The sequence below is a fragment of the Olea europaea genome, unplaced genomic scaffold (assembly GCF_002742605.1).
Source record: "Olea europaea var. sylvestris unplaced genomic scaffold, O_europaea_v1 scaffold709, whole genome shotgun sequence".
In the NCBI taxonomy this organism is placed as follows: domain Eukaryota; kingdom Viridiplantae; phylum Streptophyta; class Magnoliopsida; order Lamiales; family Oleaceae; genus Olea; species Olea europaea.
Genome location: NW_019265488.1, coordinates 21,553 through 42,247, shown reverse-complemented (window position 1 = coordinate 42,247; position 20,695 = coordinate 21,553). Strand labels below are relative to the sequence as shown.

General features: G+C 32.0%; 1 protein-coding gene across 1 annotated transcript; it reads right to left on the bottom strand.

Annotated features, from left to right (window-relative positions):
• Nucleotides 1-6,921: 6,921 nt before the first annotated feature.
• On the bottom strand, nt 6,922-9,377 carry LOC111390745 (protein FAR-RED IMPAIRED RESPONSE 1-like). The gene is made up of 2 exons (XM_023015844.1): nt 9,145-9,377; nt 6,922-7,822 (listed from the first exon to the last, which is right to left on the bottom strand). The coding sequence occupies exons 1-2, from the start codon at nt 9,149-9,151 to the stop codon at nt 7,236-7,238; spliced, it is 594 nt and encodes a 197-aa protein (XP_022871612.1). The 5' UTR covers nt 9,152-9,377; the 3' UTR covers nt 6,922-7,235.
• Between the last annotated feature and the right edge of the window lie 11,318 nt (nt 9,378-20,695).

The following is a 20,695-nucleotide window of genomic DNA, read 5'->3' as shown; positions in this document are numbered from 1 at the left end:
GTGCTTTATTTGTTAAATTCAGACACTAATATCTTCAAGAGACTCTCAATTTATAAAGAGCATCTAATAAATAATAGATATAATCTTTAAATATAGAGAGTAAAATTTTTTATACATTCAAACAATACTCTCCATATTGGATCTTTATTTTACTTAAAAATATTCATTATATATATATATATATATATATATATATATATATATATATATCAATGACCAATCAATTAAATAATTTAACAAATAGAATATTAAAATCTATAACTTATTAAAATACAATATTATATAGTAAAAATAGGGAGTGGGTATAGGTCTCCAAATTTGAAGAGCCAGATCCACTCTCTATTTAAAAATAAAATAAAATTATAATGTAATATTTTTTGAAGTTTTATTTTTAAGAACTAACATTCTTTGAAAAAGAGAGTACTTTGTATTTAAGAGATTTTTTTTGGAGATTTTCTAACATTTACAAAATGAATTACAAGTTAACTAATTGTTTAAAACATAGTAATTCATAATTCTTTACATGTCATGAGATGAGATTTGCAGTCTACCTAATAAATGATTAACATATCATTTTAAGTCCTTGTTTGAGCCCTATATTAGGATAAAAATATATTAAAGAATAGTGATGTTTTGAAGAACGTGTGATTAAAGGATCTTAAATGATGATATTTTGTTATTCTTTGGATGAATTAGTACCTGATTTGTTATTTATTGCTTTTATTAGGAAAATTTCATGTTTCAAAGAAGAATTGAAAAAAAGAACGGAAAATGGTTAAATGAAACAAATTCAAAGTATGGGGACCAAACTGTAAATATTTAATGGTTGATTTGGACCACAAAAGATAACTTGAAGATTGATAGGAGTAAATTGAATGCAAATTGGAGTAAAAAAGGAAAGGGATATGATTAGAATATTACCATAAATCAACTTCCTATCATATAAGATATCTTCAAGATTTTTGGTCAACTTGAGATCCATTTTTCGGATGGCGAATGTTTGAATTGGAAAAATTGTATTTCTATAAAAATTGTAGATCTTTTAATTATCTTTTCAATTCACTTTGAATCACCTGAATTGGACACCGATAGAGAAAGTTATGATCAAAATACCAAAGGATGTGCAGAGAAAAAATTATGTGCGCGCGAATGCAACTTTCCTTATTTGATTCAAACTCTTTTGGAAGACAATTTGGACGTGAATTTTGACCTAATTTCATGAAAGAAATACAAGATACGGGCAGCAATGAAAGTCTCTCTCTTGCCTCTTCATACACAGTAGTTTCATCAAATCCATCAAGAACAAGGAGCCAATTGCTATATTTTGAAAGAGAAGATCAAGCCATAGCAAGGAATTGAAGTTCAATTACATCAAGTTTTGAAGAATTCAACCTTGGACGTGAAGATCAACATCTTTTGTATTCGTTCATGATTCGGGTGATATTTTTCTATTATTCTTCTTGTAATTTATATATTACTATGTTAGGCTAGTTTTTCATTGTATTAGATGAATGATAAACCCTATCGTTTGTTTATTTTAATTCAAGACAATTAATTCAGTATTTCATTATTTTTTTCTTGATTGGCGTTGCATTTTCATTGAATTATTTAATTGCTTGATCACCAATTAGATAGTAAGTTGCTTGTTATAGTGTAGGAATACTCACAATAAGTCTAGAACGCGGTAAAATCAACACATGGACAATAGTTGTTAGGAATAATATATATGACATCTGCAATCATGTGTGATAAATCCTCTGAATCAATGCATATTTTTTTTATATGAATTCGGACTAGGAATAGGATCGGGTTGTGTACATCTAACACTATATATATATATATATATATATATAGTGTTAGATGTACAGAATGGGTTTTTACAGAACCTTCACAGAATCACGTGTCTAGCACACAACCGAACGAATTTTCCCCCAGAACAAAGCCCCAATAACGAAAGGAAACAACAATAAAGGAAGGAAACCAAAATTCTCTCACCATTTTGAACCCTAAAATTCGCCTCCACCTCGCCCAGCCGAAATCCACCTTTGGTAGCCCGATCGACGAATTGCCGCAGCAAAATCCACAACGTTGAGCCTGTGGAGTAGTGTCGACCCAGTATCTGCCATCTTTTAGCTTCAGGTAAGCCGAATTTCACTTCTTCTTTTAGTTGTTTTCAGAAGCTGGTGTTGTTTGGTAATTTTGGGAATATGGTGGTGTAAATGAAAGATTATGATTATGAACGTTGGGCAAAAATTCGATTTACGAAATTCAAAACCCAAAATCACGTCACTCTACTTCGATCGGTAGACACCCCACCCCACAGTAATCACTCCTTATTTCGAAAATCAGTAACTTAAACCCACTTGGACTCATTTCTACATCTCTCTCTAGCTGTTGATTTTCCCTCCACGGGATTAATCGAAAGAGATGAATATCCTTTTCATTTCTTTAAGTTTTAAATATTTTGAATAATTTCAGTTGCGTTCGTATTATGGTTGGATATGATTTTAATATGAAGAAAAAATTGATAGCTAGGCTTTCAATTTTATGTGTTACCATCTTCATGTTCCTTTGAAGTTAATTTTTCACACATTTTCTCTGTTATACCAGATAAAAAATTTTAGTTAGTTTGATTTTTTGGTTTATGGAAACCTAGATGTTTCTTTTAGTTTTTGCCCTTTTTTCTTTGGTGTTTCTATTCTTTGAGCCGGGGTTTTTGGGTTCTTATTTACTTTCTATTTTTTGTGATTTTTAAATTGATTTATGTTTTTGTCATGAGTCTGCATTATGAACAATCAGGGTGTAATTCAGGTTTGTATAGAATTTGCTTATCAATGTGTGTATTTATGATCCAAATGAAAGTATAACTTGTACAGGTTAAAATTCTAGAGCCTAGAAGAAATTGACATTTGTTTGAGTGGTTGTAATTTCAGAGCCTTTTTGTGATTTTATTTTCTCAAAGTTTTTAGTATTCGATTTGTATGTACAGTAATTGAATTTGGTACGTTGGGATCTTTTTAATCTTTTGCTTACTATGATTTTTTAAGCAAATGTAAACTTTAAATGTAGGTTGAATTTGTTAATCACAATGTAGTTCAACTTGTAGATTTAAACATATGATTCATTTTAGCATATGAGGAAGTTAATTTAAAGTTTAGACGAAACATCTGTTGAGAAAATATGTAATTCTCAAGAATTTCACTTGATTTTTCGACAGTAATAATATAATGCCAACTTGTATCTGATACTTCACTGCATGTTATACAAATTAAATGCATGTTATATCATTCTCTGATCATTGGAATTTGTTCATTATATATGTGTTGTAGATGAATTTCGAGTTCATTGGAAATTATGCAATCGAGTATACTTATAAACTGGGACAAATTCAATTTTTTTCTAGCCATCAGTTTGGTGTTGTTCATTCACTCGATAATATTGTGGACAATGAGTGCGGATATTTGTTAATAATTCAGTTTTTTCTTTCCAGCATAAGGGGGAGGAATGTTGGCGTCTATTACGGCTATAGAAGTACAGACCACTCCTTCCTGAATTGCTCGATAAAACGACGATGCCCATGATGTACGCACGAACTGCAAAAATGTTTTGAAGTTGAAAGGGAGACAAAGAACAAAGGGCGATTATTCAAAACATGTAGTGTTAATTGTGGGTATTTTGATTGGATCGTAAACGAAGAATCAAGCGGTGAATCTAACACGACTAATGAAGCAGTGAATCTTGAAGCCATCGAGGAAGCCGAAGATTTGCTGACCATGTTCGACAGTCTAGCTAGAATAGTTGAAAAAAGAGATATTGAAATTTCATTGAATATGACATTTCATAAGAGAAAGGAAAGTGCCGATGTGAATGGGAATGGAAAAGGGAAGGGCCACGCCCCATAGGTAGTAGGCAAAACTGATTTTGATGTTTCGAAATATTACTTTGCTATTTTTGTCCATAAATAAATTGAGTATATTCTATTGCTTAGGTTTGGTGGTGGTAAATGGTGGCTGTGTTCAATTTTATCTTCATTAAGTGTTAAATAGGTAATGGATGTTTAAGATGGTGGTTTTGGAGAACTTGTATGGATAATGGCAGTGTGTGCTGTAATGAAATTGGTAATCGTGTTTTGGAATGCAAGTGGTGGTGTTATATTTGTGAACTAATTTTCTGTTTGTTCATTGCTTGAGTTAAACTATGTATATATATCATAGGTTGCATCTTATTTTGGAGGTTTTAGTTTGTTTCAATCGTCTTCTGGATTTGATGTTTAAATTATCTTAGTTATGGGAAAGTTGTGACTTGAAAGGCCCTTAGTGGTTTTCGAAGTTCCTCGATTATGATGGCAGAGGAATGGATGGCTGTCGGCCTGAAGATACACATTTGATTTGAAGATTGCTTTCCCAACAGATTGAAACCAAGGCAGAAAATCTAGTTTTTGCTGACATCAAATTGAACTCAACTTTTCTCTCCATCCAATCCCCCCAAATATTGCAGTCCTCCTTACATTAAAATGGCAGAAAAAATAAAGAGCACAAGCAAAATGCAAAAACTAACGTTTTCAGCAAAAACTGTCCATTTACTCTCTCATTAACATAATCAAGTTCCTCAAAGAAGTGAGCAACTCATTCATCAACCAACACAATGAGGTTAACAGATGTCTTAAAAAACTGAACCAAGTTCCAAAGGGTTAAAAGCATACTGAAAATATAATCATATCAATATGTATGTAGAAATAGTTCTTGTTGCCAAAAACTCAAGATTTCACATGAAATATTTAGATTCCAAAGAAATAAAAAAATCCGGTACACATGAAACATGTATAAAACACACAAACAACCTCACAATTACAATGGATAAATCATGCAAAAATGTTCAGTGTGGGCTACAAATGTTGAAACAAAGTGTGACCCAATTTAGCATCTCCAACTTCACTTGTCATCTGAGATTCCAACATCGTTGTGAAACGATGTTGTTGGATGAGTAATTGGGACAACGTTGGACAAATTTGCCAAGTGCGTTGCTCTTGGAAAAGAATCTGAACCTTGAACCTGAAAGAAGAGGAAAAATAACATAACACATGAGACGCTAAATTCGGTCTAACAACATTATGGTCTAACATCCACATTCACTAAAAATGAACCTGAAGAAAATTATATGCTATTTGGCTCGTCCCAGTCACTGCAACTTCGGGATGTGGTAAATGCGGGTTAGTAAAACACGCACCTAAATTAAAATTTGGGTCAACAAACACATGAAAAAAGGGGAAAAATCGACTGTGAATTATGATTATGTAAACACGTGTTCACCTTGTGAATTGAATACAACATTAGAAGATGATAATGAAAGTTGCGTACACACTTGACTTTCGAAGTCACCCTATGTCCAATACCAACATAATTAGAAAATAAAAATATAAAAACTATGAAAATAAATTACGCTTACTGACCAACAGAAGCTATGAATACGAGAATGGTGCTGGCTGCGAATGTTGAAGTTGTTGAGATTGCTGGACTTTAGGTGCAGCCTCTTCCATATCAATGCACCTATCTCTCAGTCTCTTTCCTTTGTCTGACTTTGAACTTGCCTGCACATACATGGACAAAATTCAAATTTTGTGGTGGAGGTCGCATGTACTTGAAGAGATTAATAGGGAAAAATACCGTTACCTTCTTCGAAATACACTCCAACGGGCCTTTTTTCTTAAGCTTCCTCAACACGCCCTTTCATTTTGACGAGTTAGGATTCAACACACTCATGCCAGTGGTATTCTACGATCCAATGCACTATGTGGCACCCTGAAAATTTTGCTGGGGAAGGACATTACTACCACCACTCGACCGGGAAGTCCTCAACTCTGTTGCTTAGCATTTTATCTAATCCATTATTGCTCGAGCCCGGCCTTCGTCACTCGCAGTGAGGTCTGCCACCTCCGAAAATGCTTGACACATATCATCATAGGTTAATTGTTCAAGCATACTAACCAACCCGGCGTAGTTCACTGCGACCTTCGTATGTGCCCTACTAACATCTTTCCTCCACCGCCGCAATATATACTTCTCTGGCGTTCGTGTGAAGTCATTACGGTCGAATACTGTGATCGCATGCCTACAAATAATTCCTCAAAATTCAAACAAGTGGCAACTACACATCACTTCACTAGAGTCCATCCGAAATAAGACGAGAAATGTTTTCTTCTTCCTACCCTTGAGGTATACTATAGACTCCCGAACCTCGTACTTCACCCCATCCAATCCCTCTACTTCTGAAGCGACATCACAATAAATCTTTCATACAAACTCATCCTAAAATTCCTTGAACTGTGAAATTGTGTATACTAATTGAAATTATTTTTCCATCTCAAAACTTGTTGCACACTAGACCATCTACGAGTATGATTTGAAATCAACTTGGAACTCTTTTTCAACCTTATTCCTTAGTTCTTGTTCGTACTGTTCAACGAACTGCTTCAAAGAGGTCTTCGAATGGACGTATCTATCGAAAAATGTATTCATACTTTCACTTCATTGTGTTGTAGACATCCCGGCCTAGAAAGTTGTTTTCAAAAAATAAGGCACCCAACGACCTCAATTTTCGTACAATCCAAACAACTAATCATTGTCATGCAACTCAAACTCATCGATCATAGCTCTCCAACCTTCTTCAAATTCATCAACAGCATTCGAGTCGTATACCAAATGATGTATAGTCGAGAATATCAAACTTTTATCAATGTGGCATCCAAACTTCTCTGGCAATTTCTTCATAATGTGCCACAAAAACCATCTATGTCTAGTATTCGGAAATACAATCTCGATTGCATTCTGCATGGCTTTGTCTTGATCCATAATTATTCCACATGAAGGTTGATCATGCATGCACTCAAGCCACGTCCTAAACAGCCAGACAAACGTACTTGTATTCTCATTTGATAACAAGCCACAACCAAGCAATGTTGATTGTCCGTGATGATTCACACCAACAAAAGGTGCGAAAGGCATGTCGTACTTATTCGTCAAATAAGTGGTATCAAAGGTTACAACATCGTCGAACTCCTTGTCAGCTTGCCTACATCTATTATCTATCCAAAATACATTCTTAAGCCGAGACTCGTCATCCAAATCCATAGCGAAGTAAAACCCTGAGCACCGTGCTTGCATCTGTGAAAAGTAAGATTGTAATCCTACTGCATCTCCCTCTCCAAGTCGTAACCGTCTAACTTGTTCAATATAATTTCAGCAATATTTTTCAACACAAGTCATATTCTCATATCCACCTGCCTCTACAACTGCAGAGTTGAAACTTTTGTACAGTGGAATACCCGCTATGTCATTCAATTCAAGCTTTCGTTTTACATATGCACGTAATTCCCGACTGCACCGAAACATCCTAGACTTCGAAGGACTTGTCTTATGGTTATGCTGGAGGTTGACGGTGTTAATTCTCCATGTGCCATTACAGTCTGCAGATACAGATATTCGTGCTTTACAATCTGTTTGACTTGTTGGTTGCGACTTCAAAGCACTGTTTGTATTACTAGACCTTCGGCCTTCACGACTACATGTAAATGTCACAAATCTAACAATTCCATCATCCCCCTTTTTAGAATTTCTTTTTCTGACTAGAAAACCAACTGCATAGGCATATTGCTTGTAGAAATCAAACAACTCATTTTCATCTTTAAATGTCATACCCACCTCGAGCACAATCTCTCCATCTCCTCTCAAGGCGTTGTTATCCACAACGTTGATATTGTTCGAAACTATCTCATTATCGAATTGCATGAAACCATTTTCGTTTCCTGGTTCCATAATTTCGCACTCTGCGTCCAAGTAGAAAGATAATGTTCAGCAAAATAAAAGGCAATGATAGAAACGAGAAGCAATATGATGAAGTACTTCAACTAACTTGTTCAAGGAAAATGGAAATTTAAGCATCAATAATTAGTCTCAAATAAAAGATAAATCAGTCCAAACATTTCACCTCAAGTTCCTGAAAATTGTTGAAAAATACATGTCAAACGAAACATAATTCAAAGTCAGGTTTTTATTATTCACCTAATCATAATATACATGAAATATTAGATAATATCTCATGACAACTTTTTTCCTTACCCTTTTCATTTGTATGTATAAGTTATAGCAGAAGCTGCATCATTTTTAATTACCACATGGAAGTATTTCAGCAGGCGAATTTTCAGTTTACATTGAGATGATAGTGGAAGTTTGAATCTAAATATCTTCCACAGCGTCAACAAAAACTAGAAGGCTATTAAATTGAGGCCAAATTGCATTATGATCGTTCTATGTTTCTGAAAGTCGATTACTCTCCCAAGGTCATTATAACATAGGCCGCTAAAACCTTATAAAATTTTATTTTTGAAATTTATGCAAGCCTCCATCTGTAAATCTCAATGTAGATAATATAGATAATAAAATTCTTGTTCAAATGCTCACAATGTTGGAGAAGATAGAAGAAAAATACAATGAATATCAAGATTTTAGGGAAGAAATCACAGGGAAAACAGGTTAATGCATTTTGTAGATGAATTGAGGGATTTAATTGGATTGAAAGGGGTATTTGAGTATTTTCCATGATGAGGGTATTTTAGATATTTGATATTATTTGTTTATTGTATTTTATAAATGAAGGCCATTTGACCAAGAAACATTGAAGGAAGGTTATTTTATCAAAATCATTGTTTGACTAGGCTTTTTTATCAAATCCCCCATTCAAATTTGGTAATTCAAAGTCCATGAAGTTCATAAATTGTGGGTTTTCAAAACTGATAAACACCTCACTCCAGTCAGTAAAACTACAAAAAATTAATTAACAGTTAAAGAAACATAATAAGCCAAAGTTCTCGACTATATTATGAGAAATAAAATTTTATATGTAGAAATAATTTCACCCACCATTCCCACCAAGATTATTTTAGGGTATAAATAAGACAAACATCTCAAATGTCATTTTATCTTCAATAGCACTTCAGTTGTTCACTATTTATTTTCCTCACTTTGATATACTTGTTCCCCTGTTTAGTTCGTAATTACGGTCTAACACAAAATCAAATGCAACTCCAATAAATAACTTCATTTATCCACTTATTATTTACCAGTAAACTGTACAAGAATAATGAAGTACCTGACATTGGATATTTGGAGAGAACCTGAGGTTCTGTTCTTCTCTTTCCGATGAAGTAACCCGACGAGTTAAAGGAAACGAAAAATCGCACACGTCGAACACCTCTTTCACTTCCCTTCACAGTCTAGCCGAAGATTGCCAGCCGGCGCATTCACCTCCGACCGGTAAGATTCACAGGAATTTCATGGGACGCAGCTTCATTTCCTCTAAACCTAACTACGGCTCTGTTTTTGGGAAGAAATAATGAAACGTCTTCCCTCCTCTTTTTTTTTTTTTTTTTTTTTTTTAACACTATGGTTTCCCGCCCTTTTCATTTTCCTTTAGTGGCCACGTCATTTTCCTTTCAAAGTTCTGTAATGGGTCTGTAAATATACTCTGTACGTTTAGAATTTTCCGAAAGCAAATGATCCAATCTTTGGACTTGCAATGGGTGGTTCTTCAGAGACCACATACGAACTTTTAGAAAATCAAAATTGAAACTCTTGTTAAAGAATTGAGTTTTTGGGGGCAACAAGCACTACAAGACAACTATGAATCTTAAAAAGTATAATGGAGAAAAAGAAAGTTATATCTTGTCTATTTTATTTGTAGATCGGTCTAATACTATGCACAGACATACCCTTAATATAATGGGTTAACAATCAATGATATTTAGATATTGAGGACGGATTATTTGTCGGGTTATTAATTGAAACATGCTTATTTTGTGCAATGGATGCTCATATTGATGATTAGGGTTGTGCAATAAATTTTTTAGGCGTAAAAATTTCTCTAATCAAAATTCTTTCTTTATCCTGAAATTGGTATCAATATGTCTTAATTATAGTTGGTGTTCAATATTATTTGTCGCTATTTTGAGTTATTGTCATTTTGTTGGGAAAACCTTTTGTGTTAAATTGCTCTTCCTTACAAGTTTTGTTTCTTTCCACACCAGTGGATCAACAGTTGTCGACAGAAGCTATCTACATGGACCACAATGCTGGTTACGTCGTGGAAGCTGCAACATTGCCAATTGCGATAAAATTTTGCGGTGTTTGGATAATTCCCTTAATCCTTTAACGTAGAGATTGATATGGTGGTCCTTCTAGATCTTAGTAGTCCCTCGTACATGCCATGATGAGTAGTTTTGATAGCTAAACGTTTAAGGTAGATTATTGGCAGCCACAAGTTTCACAAGTTTTTGCCTCATATGATGTAAATGAAAAATCTTGCACAAAGCTTCGTTAATAATTGTAAAATGTCTCGTATCATCATTGCCTATTATATTGTCATTTATTATCTCGTTAAAAATGATATTGTATGTCAATAAAAAAAAGTGACATTTAACTTTAAAAAGTGATATTGTATCACTTTTTTTTTAGAAAGTGACACAATGTTACCCAATAATTTTAATTCCAAATACTTTTCATATGATTTTTCAAGAGACTTTTAATTTTAGGTGTATTTTATAAGTTGTCAATTCAAAAATTGGTCTCAGTTCAATTCATTTCTAGTCAAGCCAACGAAATCCAACACTCTAGTGTATACTCACTAGTGTGAGCATCAGTGTATCAACAGATGAACTATTTGACAGAGATTACAAAGCCCAATAACATCACATCATTTAGACGGTGAGTTTTCATAAAACACTGTGGAGGATGTTCGAGTTGAATAGTCAAATCCCATAATCTTTTTAGTACGAAATTCGAGAGAGTGCATAATATCGATTGAATTAGTTTATATAGTGACTAACATAAGTCACATGCATACACATGTGACATTTATGCAATCAGTATACTTACAGTTGGAAACTTGAAATGCATGTTCTTCTACCCAAGGTTGGTCAATTAGATTTGGAAAAAGTCACGAGTACAGAGAATTCTTAACAGAATTTCTACTTATGTTGACGTGGTCGCAAATAATTTGATTGATTTCTTTATTCTCTTTCCACCTTTCAATCAATTCCTGCCATGTGTTATCTGTCGAAATTTTATGTCAATTTTTTTTGTACTTATAACATGATTCATTAGACTAGGTGAATGTTGTTTGGGTCGAGACCAATGCTGCTTAATCAATGGACTAAATTTTCTTTACATAATTGATAGTGCAGTTCAGGTTTTCGAGCTCTTGTAATTTGATGCACATACCTACAAATAGGACCAACATGAAGAGTGTGTTTGATTGACATGAAAAATACTTTCTTTATTTTGAGGAAGATAAAAACATATTCCCTCAAAGAAATTATTTTCCTTTAAAATAAAAAAAAATTAGGCATATTTTCAAAAGTTAAAAAATATTTTCAATGAAAAATGGCAATCAAATATTTCAAAGTAGGAGTTTGAATAGAAAACCGATATTTTATGAACCCAAAAAAAGGAGGAATTTTGGTTGGTAGGGAATAAATTAGTAAACTGAATTATAGATAATGATAGGCCACCAGCGGAGCCAGAAATTCAATTAGACCAAATAGTATCCTAGGTTTGTGGCACCTATATATTGACAAAGATCCAGTTTGACACTTAGTTGTATTTTGGTCAGATTTGTACCTAGTTGGCTTATATTTAATTCTAAATCAAAGGAATAAACTAAAATTTGCTCCTCAACTGGACAAATATAATCCAAGAAGATATCACTGACGAATTTTAAACTGAACAAAGTTATTAATAATACTGTTTAGCAACAATTTGAGCGTTGTAAACCCGATGCAACTAGAAGCAATAAGTCAGAGGCGACAAAAAAATTCATTTAACCCAATACCCGCAGAGCTCTACCTCAAATAGGGACGGGGATTAATAGTCTAATCAAGTCAATGGGACGGAAGTCATTGCCCCGAAGCAGGTATGGGGCATGTACGGAAAACATAGTTGCTGCCCCCCGTTTAAAGTTAATTTCAAATTAAAATTTTTTTTATTAAACAAAAATAAAATATTTATCATCATTTTTAAAGAAAACATAAATTGTTCTTAACAAGTTTGAAAAAAAAAAAGTAATAATATTTACTAATTAAAGAAATAAAAAATAAAAACAAAAAATAAAATAAATAAATGGGGCAATATGCCCCCTGCCTTGCCTCAATCTCGCCTTGAACTCGGCCTGTTTCACTTTAATTGGGTATGAAAGCATTGCAAGATAACAAAAACATTCGACGAAATGGAGATTGAAATGATTGACCCATCCTATACCCGTCTAGTTGCCATCCCTACAAGAAATATAAGACAAATACGAGATATATATATATATATATATATATATAAAATAATAATAATAATAATAATAATAAATAAACTCTTGATTTCTAAAGAATGCTGAGAATTCATCAACTAAGCCTCACTCATTCAACTGAATAGTGGATATCAACAAGTCATTTTTGTGAACATGTGAATAATAAGTTGTAAATTCTATCAAATATTTGGATTTTAAAAACGTTTGATCAACTTAAGTTATAATTTAAATTTTGTCAAGCATGTTGAACTTATAATATTGGAAGTCAATAGCATGTATACATGGACAAAGATCCAGATTGATACTTAGTTGTATTTAGGTGTCACATTAGTACTTAAAATACTTTAATTTGAATCTCAAACTAGAGCAATAAATGAATGACAAAACAACTATTTTCCACGGCGCTTAGAATGCTTAGAATAATGGGCTCATATACAACTCCATTCCTTGTCTATTTCGATTGAACTAACATTTGCAATAAATACGGGCCACCCCATGTTTCCTGCTCTATGATCACCATATTTGCATGTTCGACCTGACAATAGTGAAGGTGACTAATAAAGAAATATGTTAAAATTTTGTTCATTTTATATTTTTATTTAGTATTACATATATCGAACACACACACATTCAAAAACTGATTACGCTACCTATTGTAATGTATCATATAACTTAGTGCTTACTATAAGCTAAACACCGATACTTAGAAGATCAATTTCGTGTGTGTGTGTGTGTGTATTTGGGTTTTTTTTTAGTAGTACAAGTACATTATATTGAAAAGGGTGTGAAAATCAAAAACCTTAAAAAAAATAAAAATAAAAAATCAATCCGTTTATAATCCTCCACTACTTAGATTAATGCTTCATATGAAAAACTATATTCTTTATAGGTTTGACAATAATATTTTGTAGCGAAAAAAGTTCGTTAGTAAATCTTTTCATTGATGATTTTGGCAATTGTTATAAGAAATAGATAAATGAGTATTGATTAGAATTTGTTGACGAAATTTGAGTATTATCTATATAAATCATTTTTCTTCTCGCTCTATTGAAATAATTGCTGATTCAACTACAATACAAAATAAGAGTTCCTCATATAGAGAAAAATAGTAATATGGCATTTATTTGCATGGAACTGCATGTGTATATGCATAAAACCATGGAACATCTTCACATGGCTAAGCAGTCAGCACATGCATATTTCTTCACTTTGGACAATGAAATTATATCAAATTAACCGGGAATTATGTGTTAGTGTATAATTTAATACCTTCAATTTTTATACATATTGTCTCACTTCTTATTGCATATAATTGCTACATAAATGAGGATTATTATTTCAATGGTAACGAATTTAAAATTTTAGTATAAGATCGTATTCAAACAATGCTATAGTAGATACTCGTAGGCTTCCCAACTAATCTTCTACCATGAGGCAAAATACGTAAAAGTAGAAACACCTTGACAACGAGTAAATTTCCTTCAATATGAAAGGTTCATGAAACTTATTATACCTTCGAGATTAAGTTTTCAAAAGGGATTTGTAGATATATAATTCAAATTAAAAAAAAATGTATATAGAGATTTAGAGCCCGTTTGAGCCACATTATTTGTAGAATGAAAATGAAAAATAGAGTAGTTATGAGATCCACACAAGAGATAGAAATTCAAAAATAGTGATTTGATGTGATGGATAACGATCATATTTTTCATTTTAATGAGGTAAAAATGGGGTTCAAACAGGGCCTTAAATAGGCAAGAAATTTTGCACTCATGATGGGGTAAAATATACTTTTTCTTAGGTGTTTGAACACTTGAGCGCAGTTGTGTAAATATTTTTGTACACAAAATAACTAGAAGTTGTCTGAATATATGATTAAAGAAGATAGATGTGACAATTCAGTGTTGTCTAATGATTCGTACAAAACATGCATAATACGTATTAGACAAAACGCATATGAAACCAATGAAATGCTTCTTCGATTCCTGATTGGAGCAGCCAAGTGATGTAATAACCAGAGGAAGGGTTGGAGCAGCTTGGTGATGTAATAATCATGGAGGAGGGTCCCTTTGGGGGAGGAGTAAAAGTCATGTGGGAACCTGGGAACCAACAAGGGCACAACCTGCTATTTACCTCCACTAGTCACTGAGGGGCCGGGGGCTAGAGGTCCAGGATTTAGTCCGGCTAAGCTAGGACACCTTTGGGTTATCAAAAAAAAATAAAAAAAAATAGGCGAATATTCCTATATATACAAGCCTCTTGACTACACATACGGCAATATGACGTGCATATAGATTAAAAAAAAAAAAAAAAAAAAAAAAAAAAAAGGATAATGTCATTTGAATAATGTATTTTGAACATTGTTGACAATGTTGTGTGGGTAAAAAAAGTGTTGATTGAAAAGATTAATTATTTTTTAAATTGCCCAATGACAACATGCAACAGTACGTAGTCAACAATGTTTTAAAATAGATTGTACACAAATTATGATTGATGTGATAATGCATGGATTGTACACCATGCATGATTGATGTGATCATGCATGCCTAGGGCAAATATAAAATTAATAAGATATCTACAATAACAATAAGTCCTTGTTTGTCAACAATTCTCCCACATTTTACCACATTATTTTTTCTACAATACTCATTTTCAACCACACATTTTTCATTATAATAATATTACACATATATCAAAAAAATTTCTTTCTTTTTTAATCACATATTTCAACATCAATCACTATTCCATACTCCAATTTTTTTTTAAATTAAAGGGCCACAAACAAGGCCTAACATTCAAACATAGGGCCTCCTTGGTGGGTATTATAATTATATTTTTATGGGATTCTGATAAAAATTGATGAAATGTGTAGTTTAAAAAATTGTGAATATTATAAAATGTGTGATTAAAATTAATTATTGATTTTAAATTCTACTAAGCTTGTGTTTGTTTGCCATTTTGGTTTTTAATTTTAGAATAATTCCAACTGTTACACAGTAAAGATGCAAATGCATTTAGCCCCTGTTTGATCCCCATTAAATTACATTTCATTACATTCTATTTTTCTCTCTTCTATTTTCAAGCACACAATTTTCTATTAAATAATATTACACGTATATCGAAAATTTTTCCTTTATTTTCAACCACTCATTTTTTCAACAAAACACTATTCCTGACATTCTCATTACCAAGAATGGGAGCCAAACAGGGCTTATTGTCCATCAGGTTGGAAGTACCTTTTTACCCTTTTTCACAATTATTTTAAAGTTAAGGAGGGGGCATTTCCGAGAATTTCCATGCTGGTGAGTAAAAAAAAAATGACTGTATATGGGTCCACTTAACGTTCCAATAGGTAAAGGCCTTCTTAAAATATGGTAAAAATGGATATCAAACGGAGGTTAAATATGTGTGTTTCTAAATCTTAACCTATAGGTGCTAGCCATGTTCAAACTATGACTTGATCCATGAGATAGCAATTGTTGTTTATTCTTAGGTCAACGACCTTGAAAATGAGCAATCAATTAGCAAGTACCATGTGATTGGTTATGAAATTAATTAACATATCATTAGCAACCGATTTTTTTATAAAACTGTCTCGGCCTAATATTTGCGACGGATTACCAGAAATTAGGAGTCAGATGAGAACACTATTTTTTTGTGCAAATAATCTATCAAATATGTGTGAATTTTGAAACATAACTTTTAATTAAGAGTGCGTTTGATTGTCAATATTTTTTTTTATGAAAAATGTGTTTTTTCTATCCAAATTTTTACTTTTGCGCTATTTGCAGATTGCCATTTTTTCATGAAAAATATTTTTTTAGAGAGTAGGATTTTATTTTTTAGGAAATTCACTTATTCTTTCTCTCTCTTATTTATTCATTCTCTCTCATCTACCCACCAATATAAAACGGATAAGTATAATATTTTTTATGTTGAAAATTAAATCGGTTAAACACATTTAATTGACAATTTCCATGTAAATAAATTCTAGACAATTAAATTATTTAGAATTTATTTTCTTTCATGCTTGCAATTAAACGCACTCTAATATTATCTTGAAATGGATGCTTATGAATTATCCATTTTTTATTATTCGCTCCATAATTATGGAATTCATGTTGAGGAGGGTGGACTATATATAACATTAATTAAGAAAAAAGTAAAGAAGCTTGGCTATTTCTAAAAGCAACAAAATGATATTTTCTACTTGTACTATTTGTGCATGTTAGCTATATATTTTCGGTGGGAGAAGATTTGAGTTATAGCTTTAAATAAACTTTTCCAACGATAAGTAATATTTTGCCCCAATATATATGTTTAATGTTTTAACAATTTTTTAAAAAATAAAATCACCCAAGTGATGGAACTTACCAATTATTGCAACTCGACATTTTAAATATGACATCACTTGTAGCGACATGTTTCTATTTATTGTTTCAAGATGAAGATATGGTGGTGTATTAAAATCCGGTGAACGGGGACAATCGTTTGGAATCAATGAATCTCAACTCCTTAAAATTCTTACTTATTTATAAAAACATATATGCATGATGGAGATCGCATATTTAGACCTTGTTTAGTGTAACTGAAAATTAAATTTTTAGTAGATTTTGATAAAAGTTGATGAAATGTGTGATTAAAAAATTATGAATCTCATAAAATATATGATTAAAATTAATTGTTGAATTTTCTTATATTAAAATCGAAAAGTTAATCCCACCAAATAGTGTCTTAAAACATAATTTTCAATAAGATAGAATAGTACAATAAAATAAACTTTTGACTTATTTTTCTTTGTCCTTATATTGTAATAAACTACTTAGTCCACCTTACCGTAACGATAAAATAGGAGAATCCATGTGGATGAAATAAGGATTTAGGCTCAATAGTGACCCCCCAATCCTATAAAACAAATAAAATAAAATAAAAATTGAAGAAAGAACTCATTTTTACTCACTCACAGAGGCTATATATACACATTGATTAATGTACGATATTCTCATGAACAATATTCTCTCTCTCAAAATACCCTTTCTATCTATATCTAATCTAAGTAAAATGGTGTCTCGAGTTGATGAAGCCATGAAAAAGAAACAGCAGCAGCAGGAAGTGAACAAGGCCAAAGAAACTTATCAGCAACATCTGCAAAAGCAGATAGTTCAATGCAACAAAGGGAAAACCAGCAAGTTCAAAAGAAGCATTTATAATCTTCAAGAAGATGGTGCTTCTTCTGCTATTTTCTTCCTTGCTTGCATTGCAAACTCTACCTCCTATGTTTCAATTTGATTTTAATTTAGTTTCAAGTACCTAGCTAGCTAGCTGGATTCTGAAAATTAATTAATATAATCCATTATCTTGTTTGTTTGAGTTAAATTTGTATTCAGTTGGTTGAAATTATAAGTTTGTTTTTATATGTGTAGCTTAATTATATATATGTAATTGTTCTTATAGTTCTTCTTTGCCATGTAAAATTCATTCTTTGTGATTATATGTTTAGTTTCTATCAATCTGTGCCTTTGAATCTGATTTGAGAAGTTTGTTTCCCTTGTATTACTGCAAAAACACACGACTAGAGCAGTTGATTGAATTTTTAGAGGCGAAACCAAACTGCTCGATCTTCATACAACCTCACTTCCAAGGATAAGCCGAGCACTCGTTCACCTTTCCGAGGTGTTCCTGCACACATGTGTAGGCAGGCCGTGCTAAGGGCCTTCGTAGCACTCTTCTCCTTCTAACAAATTTAATCCTTTTAGATGAAACCTAAGACTTAATATGTGTTGTCGGAGTTCTAAAAAGTTCACACGAGTAATTTAATGTTTTTGAAGTTCAAATCAAATCATAAATCGAATTTCAAAATTGGAATTTTCAAAGCAACCTTCTTTCAATGACATATTAAGCTCCTACTTAAAATTTTGATAAAAAATTAAGTCACATTCAATAATTAATTTTCATCATACATTTCATGAAACCCACAACTTTTTAATTTCACATTTTTTAACTTTTATCAAAATCTACTAAAAATCTGATATGACTACACCAAACGTGGACTGAGAGAATAATATAATGCCATTTAAATATTACAATAATAACCAACGTATAAGGGTTTTGGACTACTTCAAAACTCAATACTGCTAGCAAAAATTAAGCTAGAATCTCATTCGGAATAGTTACGTCTAATTTTGTCTACAATTGCATTTCGAAAAACATCCCTAAAGTTTATATGTTTTCTTTGGTCCTCGCATGGGAAGACTTGAGCTCATGAATATAGACATCATCCATCAATGTAGACAAAATAAATCATGTTGCATAAGTACAAAGAAGACGTAACAATTTCCTAAATTCCAAACCAAATGTCAAATATGTACATACAGGGGGTACAATGTATCTATCACTCTGCATGGTGTATTATGCACATGATAGATCCTGTTGGCTCACATGGGTGTCCTGCCTTTATATCTGCAATCCATGACCCCATTAATTTGGTGCATAGAACCTATCTTAAATTCTTGAAATCTTAAAATTCACACATTATCAAAAAATTACCAAATGCATGAACGTACAAGTACATGCCTTCATCTAAATATGAGAATTAAATATCTTTTGGACCAAGATTTATGTTTTTGGCCTAGTTCATTACAGGAAATATAAACTTCAACAATCATATAAATAATTGTAGAGTATTCATTTTTGTTTGTTGATCACATTCAACAACCAAAATCAATTGATCATCCCTTGGTTGGCAAAGAGGTGTTGACGAATATATTCAAGAAATAAATACATTTGGTCGTTAAATGTATTATTTTAGCTATTAAATAATTTTTCATAAAAGGTTTGTATTGACAACCAATTCTTTTTTCAACAACCATTTGTTTAGTTGTTATATCGACTATTTTTGTCGTTAAAATACGATAAAAGTAATCAAATTTTAGTTGCCAATGACAAAAGAAATGATCATTAAAAATTAATATTGACAACCAATTAATTTTATTTCAACAACTACTTTATTTGTAGCTGTATTAATTATTTTTTTCGATAAAATATATTGAAACAACTAAAATTTAGTTGCCTTTCTTTTCAACAATGAAATATATTTACAACGGAAATAATAGAATAACGAGAAATATGATTGTCAATAGTAATATTCATCACTTCATAACTTTCACACGTTCACATCCCACACTACAAGCAAACAACCATAAACAATGAAAGAGAAGATAAGCAATTATAAATAATATTAACAAGAGCTAAAAAAAAAAAAATTGGACCTTTAATCAAATAAAATATCATAATATCATCATTAACTACATGTTAATTATATAAAAAATATTATGATTTAAACAAAAGATTACACCCAGTTCAACCATTGGTGTTACGACATAAAGACAAGCAAACGTAAAGTTAGAGAAAATTGCCCCAATTTGAGAAAAATATATAACTATTACCATGTCACTTAAATTGAAATAGAAAACATAGTAATTATCACCATTTAAACAATTGGATGAGACGCATTTGACTGAATAGCTGAAGAAGATACTCTTTATGAATGGACTTAAGAATGTCTGCGCAGATTTCAATTGAGAACGAAGATTTTGAACCTCATTTTGTGAAGCAACATTCTCTACACAGATGCAAAGATTAAAATTTTAAAATATATATTATACCATTTTTTTAGTTGCCTATTCACGTTCATTGCTACAGTGCATCTCATAGAAAAATTTGACATGACCCAATTGCTCTATTGTAAGTGGACCCTTCTATTTAAAATAAAAAATAAAAAAATAGCATTGATGTATAAAATTCATGAAATATAGTATGTATAATTAGTTTTGACTTATCATTTCACGTGCATGTACAACATAAGATTTTGATTCTTCAAGAGTTAACAATTTATTTTTTGCACAGTTTAATTTGCTTACTTCAGACTTTTTCTGCAATACATATGTATCACAATTTCAATCAAATCAACAAATCATATGCATCGGAAAAAAGAGAGGAAAAGATTAGGAAATGCACTCTAAAAACACACATTTAAAGCCTGCAAATTAGTAACAAAGCTCTGTTCTTGCAACTTAGATAAGTTACTGCCCATGACATTGCAGGAAACAGTCCAATTACTTGTTAAATTTTCCCATTCGGTTGAGACATTCTTCACGTTCGGCAAAAGAAATGGACGTGCAGAAAGTAGGAAGGGGGAAGCAAAAACGAACAAGATCAGTTAGTGCATTTTCATTCTTTTCCAAATAAAAGGTTTGTAGATCAGAAAATTCAGTCTAAAACTCAAACGCTTGTAGATGTATATTCGAGTATATATTTTTTAGCTACCTATGTTTATTTTGCAACTAGTAAA